Source organism: Lynx canadensis, chromosome D2, assembly GCF_007474595.2.
Source record: "Lynx canadensis isolate LIC74 chromosome D2, mLynCan4.pri.v2, whole genome shotgun sequence".
Taxonomy (NCBI): Eukaryota; Metazoa; Chordata; class Mammalia; order Carnivora; family Felidae; genus Lynx; species Lynx canadensis.
In genome coordinates, this window is record NC_044313.2 from 33,998,854 (window position 1) to 34,011,094 (window position 12,241).

Sequence of the window (12,241 nt, forward strand, 5' to 3'; positions counted from 1 at the left end):
CTCCTCTGAACCTTCCCATGGGCCTATCTGTGCACTTCCTTGTAAAAGTCACTTTAACCAGAACCCCCCACCTTCCGTATCTGATCACTCTTGACATCTGATGGGGTTTCTCATTCTCTCCCATCACCCAGCTGATATCTGGCCATCCTGACCTACCTTCAGCAAGAATCCTGTTAGGTCTGTTTAACCAGAACCCCCTTTCTGACATTTCTTCCTCATAACTTTCCATCCTGGCCCCCCACCCTGACTATGAATTCCCACTTGCCCCTGAGGTACTTCAAGTTGAGCCCAATCTCTCCCCTCCACTGCAAAATTCCATTGCAGTGGTCCCTATACCTATTGCAAAGGTCCCCTTCTCTTGAATAAAGCCATATCATGCTTTAACAAGTGTCACTGATTTTTTTTTTCTTTAGCAAAGGAATGGAAGACACTGCTAGGGATTAGCTGCGAAAGAGGGGAGAGTCACTTCTCCGTTTCCATTGAAGACTATTAGCAGCTTTGGATGGGCGAGGAAAACTTAAGTGCCCAGCTTTTTTTTTTTTTTAAAAGAAATCCTAAGCCGAATCCTTTTGTAAAGGAAAAGATCAGCTTCTACTACACCAATTTTGCAAACCCTCCGGATTGGGTTTGCTTGGAACAAACTCAGTTATTCCTCTGCATTCCAACAGGGGGCATCCTTTAACTGATTTTTTTTTTTTTTCCAAACCTTCCTCTAAGTGATTACTGAGTGGGTGTGTTCAGCAGCATGAGAGAGAAAACAGCAAAAGTAAAATTCCAAAAAAAAAAAAAAAAAAAAAAAAAAGACTAAGCAAAGTTTTAAAACTCCACGAAGCGCAAAAAAGAATGAACGGGGTGGTGTGGAACACCAATTAATTCGGCTTTTGCCGAATTAAAAGTCAGAGGCGTCTTGGCGGTCTCCTGACCTGGCTGCATTTATTAGCGCCAAACCACTTCGGTTTCATTTGTTGCACATAATTATTTTTAGTTGAGGTTTCGCCCTTTTCACTTCCACATTTCCCAAATTCATAAGCGGGTGCCTGCAGCACTGCGGGGGCCCCGGGAGTTTGGGTATCAGTTTACACGTAGCCTTCAGTACACAATCCGTCAGAGATCCACCCAGTCGCCTCCCCCTACCCCACCCCTGCGCTCTGGACTGGAGAAATCCTACCTTCTCCCCCCGCGGCGCGCAACCCCAGCGCACACTCCGCGTCAACTCGGCTGGCTGGCACTTGCCTTCTGCCCACGAAGAGCCATGCTTCGCGTGATTGTGGAGTCTGCCAGCAATATCCCTAAAACGAAATTTGGGAAACCGGATCCTATTGTTTCTGTCATTTTTAAGGGTAAGGAAGAGTTTTCTTCTTTTTCTCAGGTCCTGCTTTGGAAAGTTAGTTTCGTGGGTCAGTCTTTAACAGGCTGCGTTTTGTCCACGGATACAGCAAAACCTCTCTGGCTTTAAGCTGGATTGCTACCTGTGCAGGTGAGCGGAGAGGACCGATTTCTGTGGAAGGCATTTCATTTTCTCCAGAGTTTTGCGACTCATTGAATGACCGGATGTTTTAATTCTAATAATGTGATTTCTGTAAGCCCTTGTAGGGAAATATGTACTTGTTAATCCCCAAGTTTTAAGTCTTAAAAAGGGCTGTGTTGGTTCAAAGTAACTTTGAGCAGTCTTGTGTGCATTTTTATTGTCTGTTTTCAAGAAGTGGGTGACCGAGGAAAAAGTGCGGTTGAGTTGTTCTAGGTACTGTTACTGCCTAACACAGCCCATTTGCCGCTACTTTGTCACCGGCTTTTGGGAGGTGGAGCGAAGTTATTATTTTGGATTAGGTTGTCTTCATGTTGTTTTGTGCCATTTTGTCTTCGTCTCTCCAAACTTGGAGAATGTGGGTTCCATAGCTTTTAAGTTGCTCATAGAGGAAATAGCTCTGAACAAAGCAAGTCTGAAGTTTGGGCATCTACTTTGGTTCTGCTGAATAACCTTGAGCAAGTGACCTCCTTTCTCTGGATGTCAGTTCTCTTTTCTGTAAAACAGTGAGAAGGGTTTAGATTAGATCATCTTTAAAAGGCCTACTGTAATTCCAAAAGGTTATTTTTTTATGACGTTGAATTACAGTGGAAGGGGACAGGAGTGGCTAGTGTGAGAGTTTGCTCCCGGGCATTGTAAGTGATTCCAGTTTGGGCCCTGGTGATGTGTCTAAATCTGAGTTTAGCAGCTTTATCATTTTCTGTTTATCCAAGGTCACTGGCAAGGTATCCAATTTACTTCTTGGCAGGAGGGATGAGAGACAGAGGGGAGAACAGAGAGAAGGGGAGGCTTGATGGGCACAGGGTTCCTGACCACGCCTCTGACCACACCTCGAACATTTCTTTCTTCCTCCAGGAACCAACTACTTCTCCCTTCCAGTTTCTGATTTATCTATGCCTCTCTCTTTTCATTTGTCTATTTTATCTATTTCTCTTCTCAAACCTTTCTCCATTAGAATGAGCAAGAAAATGAAATGAAACCCAAAGTGGTCAATAGTTGTTTAGTTTATAAAAAAAAAAAAAAAAAAGATTCAGAGAGCAAAAGTCCAATTCTTTTTTTATTTTTTATTTTTTATTTTCTTAATGTTTATTTATTTTTGAGAGAGAGAGAGAGAAAGAGACAAAGTGAGAGCAGGGGAGGGGCAGAGAGAGAGGGAGACCCAGATCTGAAGCAGGCTCCAGGCTCTGAGCTGTCAGCACAGAGCCCGATGCGGGGCTCAAACTCACGAGCCATGAAATCATGACCTGAGCCAGAGTCAGATGTTCAACTGACTGAGCCATCCAGGTGCCCCAAAAGTTCAATTCTTAAAAGACAACCTGGTTTGAGAATCTGTTTAGTAAATATCATGTACTCATGTTACAACCATGTTCTCTTACATGTATTAGTTGATCTTAAGTCTTTTGTTTTTCTTTGAAGTAATTGCATAACAGGACGTAACATGAAAAGTTTGTACCTTCACCATTGACATGTAAAGACACATAAAAATATATTGAGTTCAACCTGGTGATGTCATTATTTGAGGCAAGTCATATAGATTATAGAGAAATTGGAGTTTAATACTGTATTGAAATCTGACTTGTATTTTGTCTGGAAAGTGTGTGCATTGGTCCAAACTTTTAAATGACTAAAAATATGCCTGAAACTATCAACATATGCACCCAGTTGAAAGTGGAAAACTTCAGTTAAATTGGGCAAATGTAGTCTCTCCAATTATATTTATTAGATCATTTAACTTGAGTCTCTTTTCCAGTTTCCTTTGATTGTGCAAATTAAGTGGGAAAGTCAGTCAATCGTTCATCTGACCAGCAACCTAGCAGCAGAAACTCTGAACTCAGAGTAGGAACACCCGGACTGTGGCTGATATTTCCAGAATGACCCAGATTTAACAACCCGGGCCTCACTTTTCTCAGCTGTGGAATGGTGGGAACTGATCTCCTGGAGGTTCCTTCTGGCTGTAAAATCCTATTATTTTATAGTTCCATGTATTGAATACCTGTGCTCAGCAAGATGTGGAAGGCAGAGACTTAGGTACTGGAGCATATATGGTAACAGATTGAGAACACTGGGATGGCAAGCCCTTCCCAGGTGTGCGTCCCACTTTTGAGCACTGTAAGTGCTGACAGGACTAAGGATGCTTATTACAATGAGATGTCCTTCAGAGGGAACAGAGCCAGAGGCGCTTCACGATGTGGTGTGGAGGGGTAGAGTGTGGAGAGTGAGATGTAAAAGGCCCTACGAGAAGATCAGAGAAAGCCCCTGTGCTTATTCAAACGTGTAAAATTCTGACTATCGAGTACATCACATAGTAAGGTCAGGGCAAAAGGCAACTCTCCTCAAATTTCAAGATGGTAGGAAGAATGTCCAAGTGCCGGGTGTTAGCGGCAATGAGTGTATAGACGCTGAGGACCTGTGAGACTAGTTACACTCCAGCAGGAAATGTGGTGCACTGACAACCAACTGGTTTAGAGTTGACCTCAGTCCGTGGTGTTCACTCCTCTTCTGAGGTTGACTACCGAACTTCTTAGGACCTGGTATGAACCAGGAGGATTTGGAAGTTACTGGAATCGCCGTTGAGATGTCATTGATATTTTCCAGTTCAGGAGTAGATTATGAAAACCACAGAGGTTATTTGATTTTTCACATCCTTGGGGTGCACCAGCTTCTGTAAACTAGCTCTGGATCTTAAGGCCAGAGCACCTGCAAGCCAAAAGTGGCCATTCTCTCTTGAGTTCTATGCCAAGAGCCAGGCTATAAAGCTAAATATGGCTGAGATTAGACTAGACAGATGCTTGTGGCTTCTCTCAACTCCAAGACTTCGTGATTCTCCCAAACATAACAGGTTTGAAAAACTTTTTTTTAATGATATTTAAAACATTTTAAAATAATGCAACGTAAAAACACAACAAACAATCCAGAAGGGATTGTACAACTCAAAAGTAAAAATTCTCGCCACGTTCTTCCTATTCTTTCTCTCCCTCCACTCTTACTATCTAGGAATGACTACTTAGAACAGTTTGATTTGAATTCTTCTTGACTTTCTGCTTTAGATATGTAACCTGTTCCAACATCTCCCTGTTAGCAGTGCTCTTACTGCAATGGATGTTCTTAACAGTGCACATCTTTGTGAATGTGTGCATTACTGAAGGACAAGATTCTCTTTTTGGTAGTTGCTGCCTTTTGGGTTATGGGTTTGGGTTGTATTTTTTTCTTTTATCTTTTTAAATATTTATTTATTTTTCAGGATGGGGGGAGGGGCGGAGAGAGAGGGAAACAGATAATCCCGAGCAGGTGCCACGCTGTCAGCGCAGAGCCTGACACGGGACTCAAACCCACGAACTGTGAAATCATGACCTGAACAGAAATCAAGAGTCAGACACTTAACCAACTGAGTCATCCAGGCACCCCTTTCTTTTTGATTTTTACAGATGGTTTTGCAGATTATTGCCATGGATTTCCATTTTCCTTGTGTCTCATCTCTGGCTTTGGTGTCAAATCTCTCAGCATTAAATTGATTGAGAGGAAAGTTTCTTGCAGTCCTTTATATTGCTGTGCTTTTCCAATGTGGCCACATTGCATTCATATGAAACGTCCAACTCTAGGGAGCATGATTGTTGCAACTGTAGCATTTTTCTCATTCCATCCTTGTGATATTGTCCATTCTGTCAGCTGGAATTTTTTCTTCTGGTCTTGTGTAGATCATTGCCTTGTGAAATGGCTCTGCTATTGTCCAAATGGTCACCACATAATTGTCCTATTATCACCTATTTTTCCAGGTACTTGTTGTTTCATTTGTACATGTTTTTGGAGTGAAACCTAGATATTTCTAGGAACTCCTTTCAAAGAGCTTATCGACTTTATAGCCTTTAGACCACTTGACCCCTCTAAGAATCCTTTTCTTTTCTCATTTGAAAAATAGAGTTTTAATGGCTTATTTGAAGGGGAGTAGATCTGCAGAGATCCCCCAAGGCTGTGATTTATGTAACAAAGAATTTTCTATTTTTAGCAAAAAGTATTTTACTATTTGAAAATTTACAGTTAAATATTCAAAAATAACCTTTTAAATAAGCAGAAAAGGAAAATGAAATTCCATTTAAGAAGGATGAAGCATGGTGGGGAAAAAGATCCAATGGTTTTCATTCACTGTCATCCGTGAAGGCGCCTGATGAGCAACCCACAGGTGACTTGGTTTACCCAGATACACCATAGGACGAGTCAGGGCTCAACTGACAATCATGCTGTGCTGGTACCCCCATAGAACCACTGTCCTGCATTTACTAAACACTCGGGAAAGCAGAAGTGTTTAATTTACTGAGTCATTTCCCTCACTTCCGGGAGTACAGAACTTGGAGAGTCACCGCCTAAGGAAAGTGTCCCCACTCTAGTGAATGAAGCATGGGAACTCTCAAAGGTATTCTTCCTAAAGGCACATTTTACAGGGTCCCAGTCATTTATAAAGCCACGAATGCCTTTTAAAAATGAATTAATGTGGTTTGTTTTTCTTCTCCTCTTGCACAATGTATCTTACTTACATGTGTGCCCTCAAGGCATGCCCAAAGTTGCTGGTATTTGTCTGGTTTGGGTTTACTGGTGAGTTTCCCCATCCCCATGGGATTTGGCCCTGCTGAAAAGGAATGAGATTTTTATATCCTCTGCAACCTCTAGCACATCACTGATGCTGAATATGCATTTTAAATGTTGACCATGGAAGCAAGAGCTGGCAGAAGATTTGAGTCAGCTTAGTGCAATAAAGTCATTGATTCTTGGTCCTGAAAGGGACCTTCAGAAGCCTCCCCATCTCCCTTCTCTCAGGAAGAATTAAACTTAATATTCTCTTAGGTGCTTTGTGGATGAGGTTTGGCAAAGGGTCACTTCACAAATGTCTGAACACTGAGCATAATCAATTCCTAGTACCTGCTACCCAGGGGCAAACCGGTGTTGTAGTACTTTTTTATTCAACGTTTATTTATTTATTTTGAGGAGGGGTGGGGAATAGAGAGAGGCAGAGAGAATCCCAAGCAGGCTCCGCGCTATCAGCTCAAACCTATGAACCACGAGATCGTGACCCGAGCTGAAATCGAGAGTTAGACGCTTAACTGACTGAGCCACCCGGGCGCCCCGGTATTGTAGTGCTTTTTGCATTCTTGATCTTGCAAGGAAAATGTGAAGTTGTAAGCTTTTATGCTGCAAATTCATACGTGAACTGTGCAGTGGTGTATACCAGATAATGCATGTACCACGACGTGTCAACGATCACCTATCCTCTGTATAATTTCTATTGAACAACTGTTCTGTTGAGTAGGAGTGTGCTGTCAGTGTTTCTGAGCACCCAGAAACAACTTCTTGGACATCTGGCACCTTAAGTTTTATCAGCTAACAGAATTAGGCATTAGATTGCAAAGCCTATTGGGCATTAGGGTGCAAGGCCTCTGGGCTTTGGAGCCAAGGAGGCCTGAACGAGAATCCAGTCTCCCGCCCCTTACTTCCTGTGTGTTCAGGGGCAAATGAATTAAAATTTCCAGCTTCACTCTTCTTAATAACTGCCCCCCCCAACCCTGCAGCGTTGTTTGAGGATTAAATGAATATACATGTGATATTGCACATGGGAACCCCTAAATTTCCTTCCCCATTTGATAACATTTACTTTCATGGAGATCTACAAGCACCAGACAGTATGTGAGGAATAAGTCTAGAAAAATATACATAGCATGGTTAGGCCTCCTAAGCCTAGCAAATCAACTAGTTAGAACACGAGAACGAGATACAAACCAGAATAGACATAGGGAATTACGATGCTAGAGCAGATGGACGAGGAATAAGCTTTGCGGGGAAGTATCACTTGACTCAGTCTTAAAGGATGATGTAATTTGACAGAAATAATGAAAAGGAAGACATTCTAGGCTTTGGAAGAACACAGAAAGGCCAGGGAGCATGGGCCTGTGTGGTGAGGTTTCCAGAGGGTAATCCGGTGTGGTTAGGGATTGCACTTTGCTTATAAACTAGTGGTGAGACACTAGGCAGCACTGTGAGATTAGTTCTAGTCAAGGTGACTGAACAGGTTTACTGGTTGAGGCAAATGCTTTGCAGGGCAGAGGGAGCTCATCCCAGGGTTAGAACGAGAAGGAAAGGACTGGCATGCAAGATACTAAGAAAGCAATCTGACTGAATTAAATTAATAAGAAAACTGCCCTGGGCAGGCTAATTCTTCACACTCCTCTCTGAAACAGAACATCAGCCTGTTTTTCCTCCCAGCCACGGTGTTCACCCTGTAGGCGAGTGTGGGGCTGGGGGTGGGGGTGGGGGGTGGAGTGGCTCTGCAGAAGGCCAGCATGAGAATGTTAGCTACCTGAGACCGGTGGGAAGGTAGCCACTAAGAGAAGAAAAACATAGAAATAAAAAGTGGCAGGAAAGACAAATTTCGCTGTTTTCCCAAAGGCCAACAGGGTGCATTTCTTCAACCAAGCTGAGCTGAGGTCTCGTTCACATAAAGTCCTTCTCCCCCCTAGCCAAGTGTCCTGCCTGAAGGGTGAGGTGTCATGGCCAGCAACTGTTTAATTTCAAGGAACACATGCCCACGAGCTTGTTCAAGTAAAGCGTGGTTTAGTCTTTCTGTTTTTTCCCCAAAGCTAGAGAGAAATCTCACGGAATCTAAATTACGGGCCTCACAGGAGCCAGAATGGTGTTAGGCAGGGTGGCATTCGCTCTCTCTCCCCAGGGGACTATCAGGCCTCATGCCTCTGTTCCTTCCTGCACAGGGCTTCCATTTTCTCTCTGCACATTGGCTGCCTTCATGGAGTCTCTTACTCCTGCTTCCCTGCAATTGGCAGCATGCATGGGGCTTTGGGTTACCATGGAGGTGACTTGGTCCTGACTCTACATCTCTTATGGCCTCAGTGTCTCTTGGTGGGGATCTTTAAGAGAAAGATACCAATTGGCTCTGTTTTCATCAGGTGTTCACTTCTGGTCCAATCAGCTGTGCCAAGGGATACATACACACACAAGGTGGGTATCCCAGATGTCTCTACTACACAAGATGAGCTTTGATGGCCTAGACCATGAACAGTCTGGCCCACCTCCCTCCAGCTTAGGCATTTGACCTGCTTTGCCATCTTTGGTTACTATCTGACCAACCTCACCACATCCCCTAAAAGAGTCTCCTTCTTTCTGTAATCGACACAATTCAGGTAAAGTGATGAGCTTTGGACTGGGCAGACCAAGTTTCACTCTTGGATGTGTCATTAGGAGCTAAATATTTTGTATTTTGTTTGTTTTGAGAGAGAGTTCTAGCAGGAGAGGGAGAAAGGAAGAGAGAGAGAGGGAGTGAGAGAGAATATCCCAAGCAGTCTCCACACTCAGGGTGGAGCTGGTCATGGGGCTCAATCCCATGACACTGAGATCATGACCTGAGCTGAGATCAAGAGTCGAGAGCTTAACCAACTGAGCCACTCAGGCACCCCAGAAGCTAAATATTTTTGAACAACTATATTTCTGAGCCTTTATTTCTTCATGTATAAAATGAGGAGAACGATATGTACCTCACAAGGACATTGTAAGGATCAACAATGATAAAACATCTAAAGTAGTATCATAGGGTCTGGCATATAATACCAGACCGTCCTTGACCTATGAGGGTGTTACACTCCATTAAACCCATCCTAAGTTGAAAATATCGTTAAGTTGAAAATGCATAGGGATGCCTGGGTGGCTCAGTCAGTTAAGCATCCTACTCTTGATTTCGGCTCAGGTCATGATCTCACAGTTTGTGAGATCTCCCTTTCTCTCTGCCTCTCTCTCTCTCTCTCTCTCTCAAAATAAAGAAATAAACACTAAAAAAAAAAGAAAATGCACTTAATACACCTCATGTGCAGAACATAATAGCTTAGCAGAGCCTACCTTGAACATACCCAGAACACCTACATTAGCCTTCATCATCTGGACAAAATCATCCCACACAAAGCCTATTTTATAATACAGAGTTGAATATCTCATGTAATCATTGAATACTGTACTGAAAGTGAAAAACAGAATGGCTGTATGGGTGCAGAACGGTTGTAAGTGTATCAGTTGTTTCCCTGTGTGATTGTGCAGGTGACTGGCAGCTGTGGCTCGCTGTCCCTGCCCAGCACCATGATAGTATCACACTGCATAGGGCTGGGCCTGGACAAATCCAAATTCAAATTCAAAGTACATTTCTACTGAATGCATATCGCTTCTGCACCTTCATAAAGTTGGAAAATTGAGTTGTACCATCGCAAGTTAGAAGACATCGGTCGCTGTACGGCACTCACTTCCTCCCCCTTTATATGCCCCACTCTTTACCCCACTGCTGGGGGGGGGGGCAATACAAAACGCTGGGGGACACTTGAGGGGTGGCCCAAACTTAGAGGAATAAATGGGATGCCCGGTAGCTAGGATGCACAAGCAGTTTGAAGGCAGAGCCAGTGTTAGATTCATCTGTGGGAGCACGTTGTAACTTCTTGACCAGGCCCACTATACGTTCTTTGTTGGTGGTGGTGTTTGAATTGTGGCTCAGTGTATACAGCATAAATGTTACCTTTTTGACCATTTTAAGTGTGCGTCGAATAGCATTAAGTACATTCGTGTTGTTGTACGGTCATCACCGTCTTCTGTCTCCAGAACTTTTTCATCTTCCCAAACTGAAACTCTGTAGTATTCATTAAATAATAATTCCTCATTCCCCCCTCCCCCACCCCCAGCCCCTAGCATCTATCATTCTATTTTCTGTCTCTGTGAATTTGACTGTCTAGATACCACATCTGAGTGAAATCATTCAATTTTTGTGACTGGCTTATTTCACTTGGCATAATGTCCTCAGGGTTCATCCATGTTGTAGAAGGTGTCAGAATTTTTGTCTTTCTTAAGGCTGTACGTATATGCCACATTTTGTTTATCCATTCATCCATCGATAAGCACTTAGGTTGCTTCACTTTTGGCTATGGTGAGTAGTGTAGCTCTGAACGGTACTGTTTTTGAGTTCCTGCTCTTAATTCTTTTGGGTATATACCCCGAAGTGGAATTGTTGAATCATGTGGTAATTCTATGTTTAATGTTTTGAGCCACTACCACACTGTTTTCCATACTGACTGCATGATTTTAAGAACATTCCCACCAGCAGTGTGCAAGGTTCCAATTTCTCCATATCCTCGCCAGCACTTATTTTTCTGGTTTGTCTTGTTCTGTTTTGTTTTTGTTTTTGTAATAGTCATCCTAATGGATGTGAACATACTAGATTCTTAGCAACTCTCGGTTGACTTGGATTTTCAACCCGCACTTACTTCAGTAACTCCGAATAAGGGTCTCTGCCTTATTCTGTATTCTGTAGCCTCGGTGGCCAGCATCAAGGCAGCCCTTTTGTGAAGGGACGTCTGCCTGGCAGGGGCCCAGCATCCGCCTGAGAGAGGCTGATGGCCTGTTAGCCAGTGGAGCCCTGACCCTGTGATGTCTGTGGCTGAGGTCGTGCCAAGAGCTATAGCAGGGCTGAAGGCAAATGGAAAATAGCTTTGGTCTCCTGCAGTTCCAGGACTTCTGGTTGGTCGGGGCTCCCCAGCCCAGGGTTGGAACCAGCGGTCACTCATCTGTGCTTCCCAGCAGCACATCCTGACAGGTCCCTCTGTATTTATTTCTCATAACATCCTATGCTCTTTCATGGCACCTATCAGAACATACAGTTGTACATTTGCTGGCTTATTTGATTTCTGTCTGCCTCCTCCATCGGGCAGTAACCTTCTTGAAGGGCAGGGACTATGTCTGTTTCCCCAGCACCTAGGTTAGTGCTTGGCAGACGGTAAATGATCAAGAAGGAGTTACTGAATGAGTGCTTCTGGCTTCTCCCCTCGTTCACTCAGGTCATGTCACCAGACCAAAATGGGTCCCCTCCTTGGGGAGTTATAGACAAAGACTGTACATGTGGAGTTGCCTCTCAACATCATCTTTGTTTGTACAAATAAGGAGATCACGGGAATAATTCCATAGCCATGGCAGACTCCTTTTATTAGGGCTTGGGATGAATATTCAGGGGGAGGGGATTTTAACATTATAGTGAAACTGAGGCAACTGTCGGGCACTTTCTGGCTCATCCCTGTAGGCATCCTCCTCAACTGTTTCTTTTCCTGTTTCAGCATTTTGTTAGTTAGCTTCTAAAAGATGAAATCGACAGTGAGGCAGAAGCTTTTAGGAATGTGCTGAGTTCAGAAAGTCAGTCCTGAGTTCAGGGGGTCAATGGTGAATTCAGGGGTCAAAGGGTCTTATCGGTGACAGGGTCTCACAGACCAGATGGGACCAAAGGCGACCAGATCCCTCTGCCCACAAAGTACAAAACTGATCTTGGGTTCTTAAGGCTTCAGAGTTTCCACAGGCTGCACCTCAAAGGAAGCTGGAAGGCAGAGGAACTGCAGCCTACCTCTGACTTTGATATTGGGCTTTGGTCTTATTAATGGCAAGAAACTTCTCTGAACCTCAGTCTTCCCGGCTGTGAAGTGGGTATAAGACCTACCTCTGAAGGTTGTCAAAGTCAAATAAGATATATTTAAAGTACTTGGACTAGGCGCATCTAGGTTAAGTATCTGATTCTCAGTTTCGGCTCAGGTCATGATCTCACAGGTTGTGAGTTCAAGCCCTGCATTGGGCTCTGCACTAACAGCATGAAGCCTGCTTGGGATCTGTCTCCCTCTCTCTGCCCCTCCCCCACTTGCTCTCTCT

The 12,241-nt window shown here is 43.7% G+C and overlaps 1 protein-coding gene across 5 annotated transcripts in view; it reads left to right on the forward strand.

Annotated features, from left to right (window-relative positions):
- The first annotated feature begins 1,150 nt into the window (after positions 1-1,150).
- MYOF (myoferlin) overlaps positions 1,151-12,241 on the forward strand; it is a 154,222-nt gene continuing 143,131 nt past the window's right edge. For 2 of the 5 annotated variants that reach the window (XM_030334291.1, XM_030334292.1), the window contains exon 1: positions 1,151-1,340. In XM_030334291.1, the coding sequence (XP_030190151.1) occupies positions 1,253-1,340 (88 nt within the window). In that variant the 5' untranslated portion in view covers positions 1,151-1,252. The remainder of the gene's footprint in view (positions 1,341-12,241) is intronic. The other 3 variants (XM_030334293.1, XM_030334295.1, XM_030334294.1) reach the window with 2 other exon arrangements.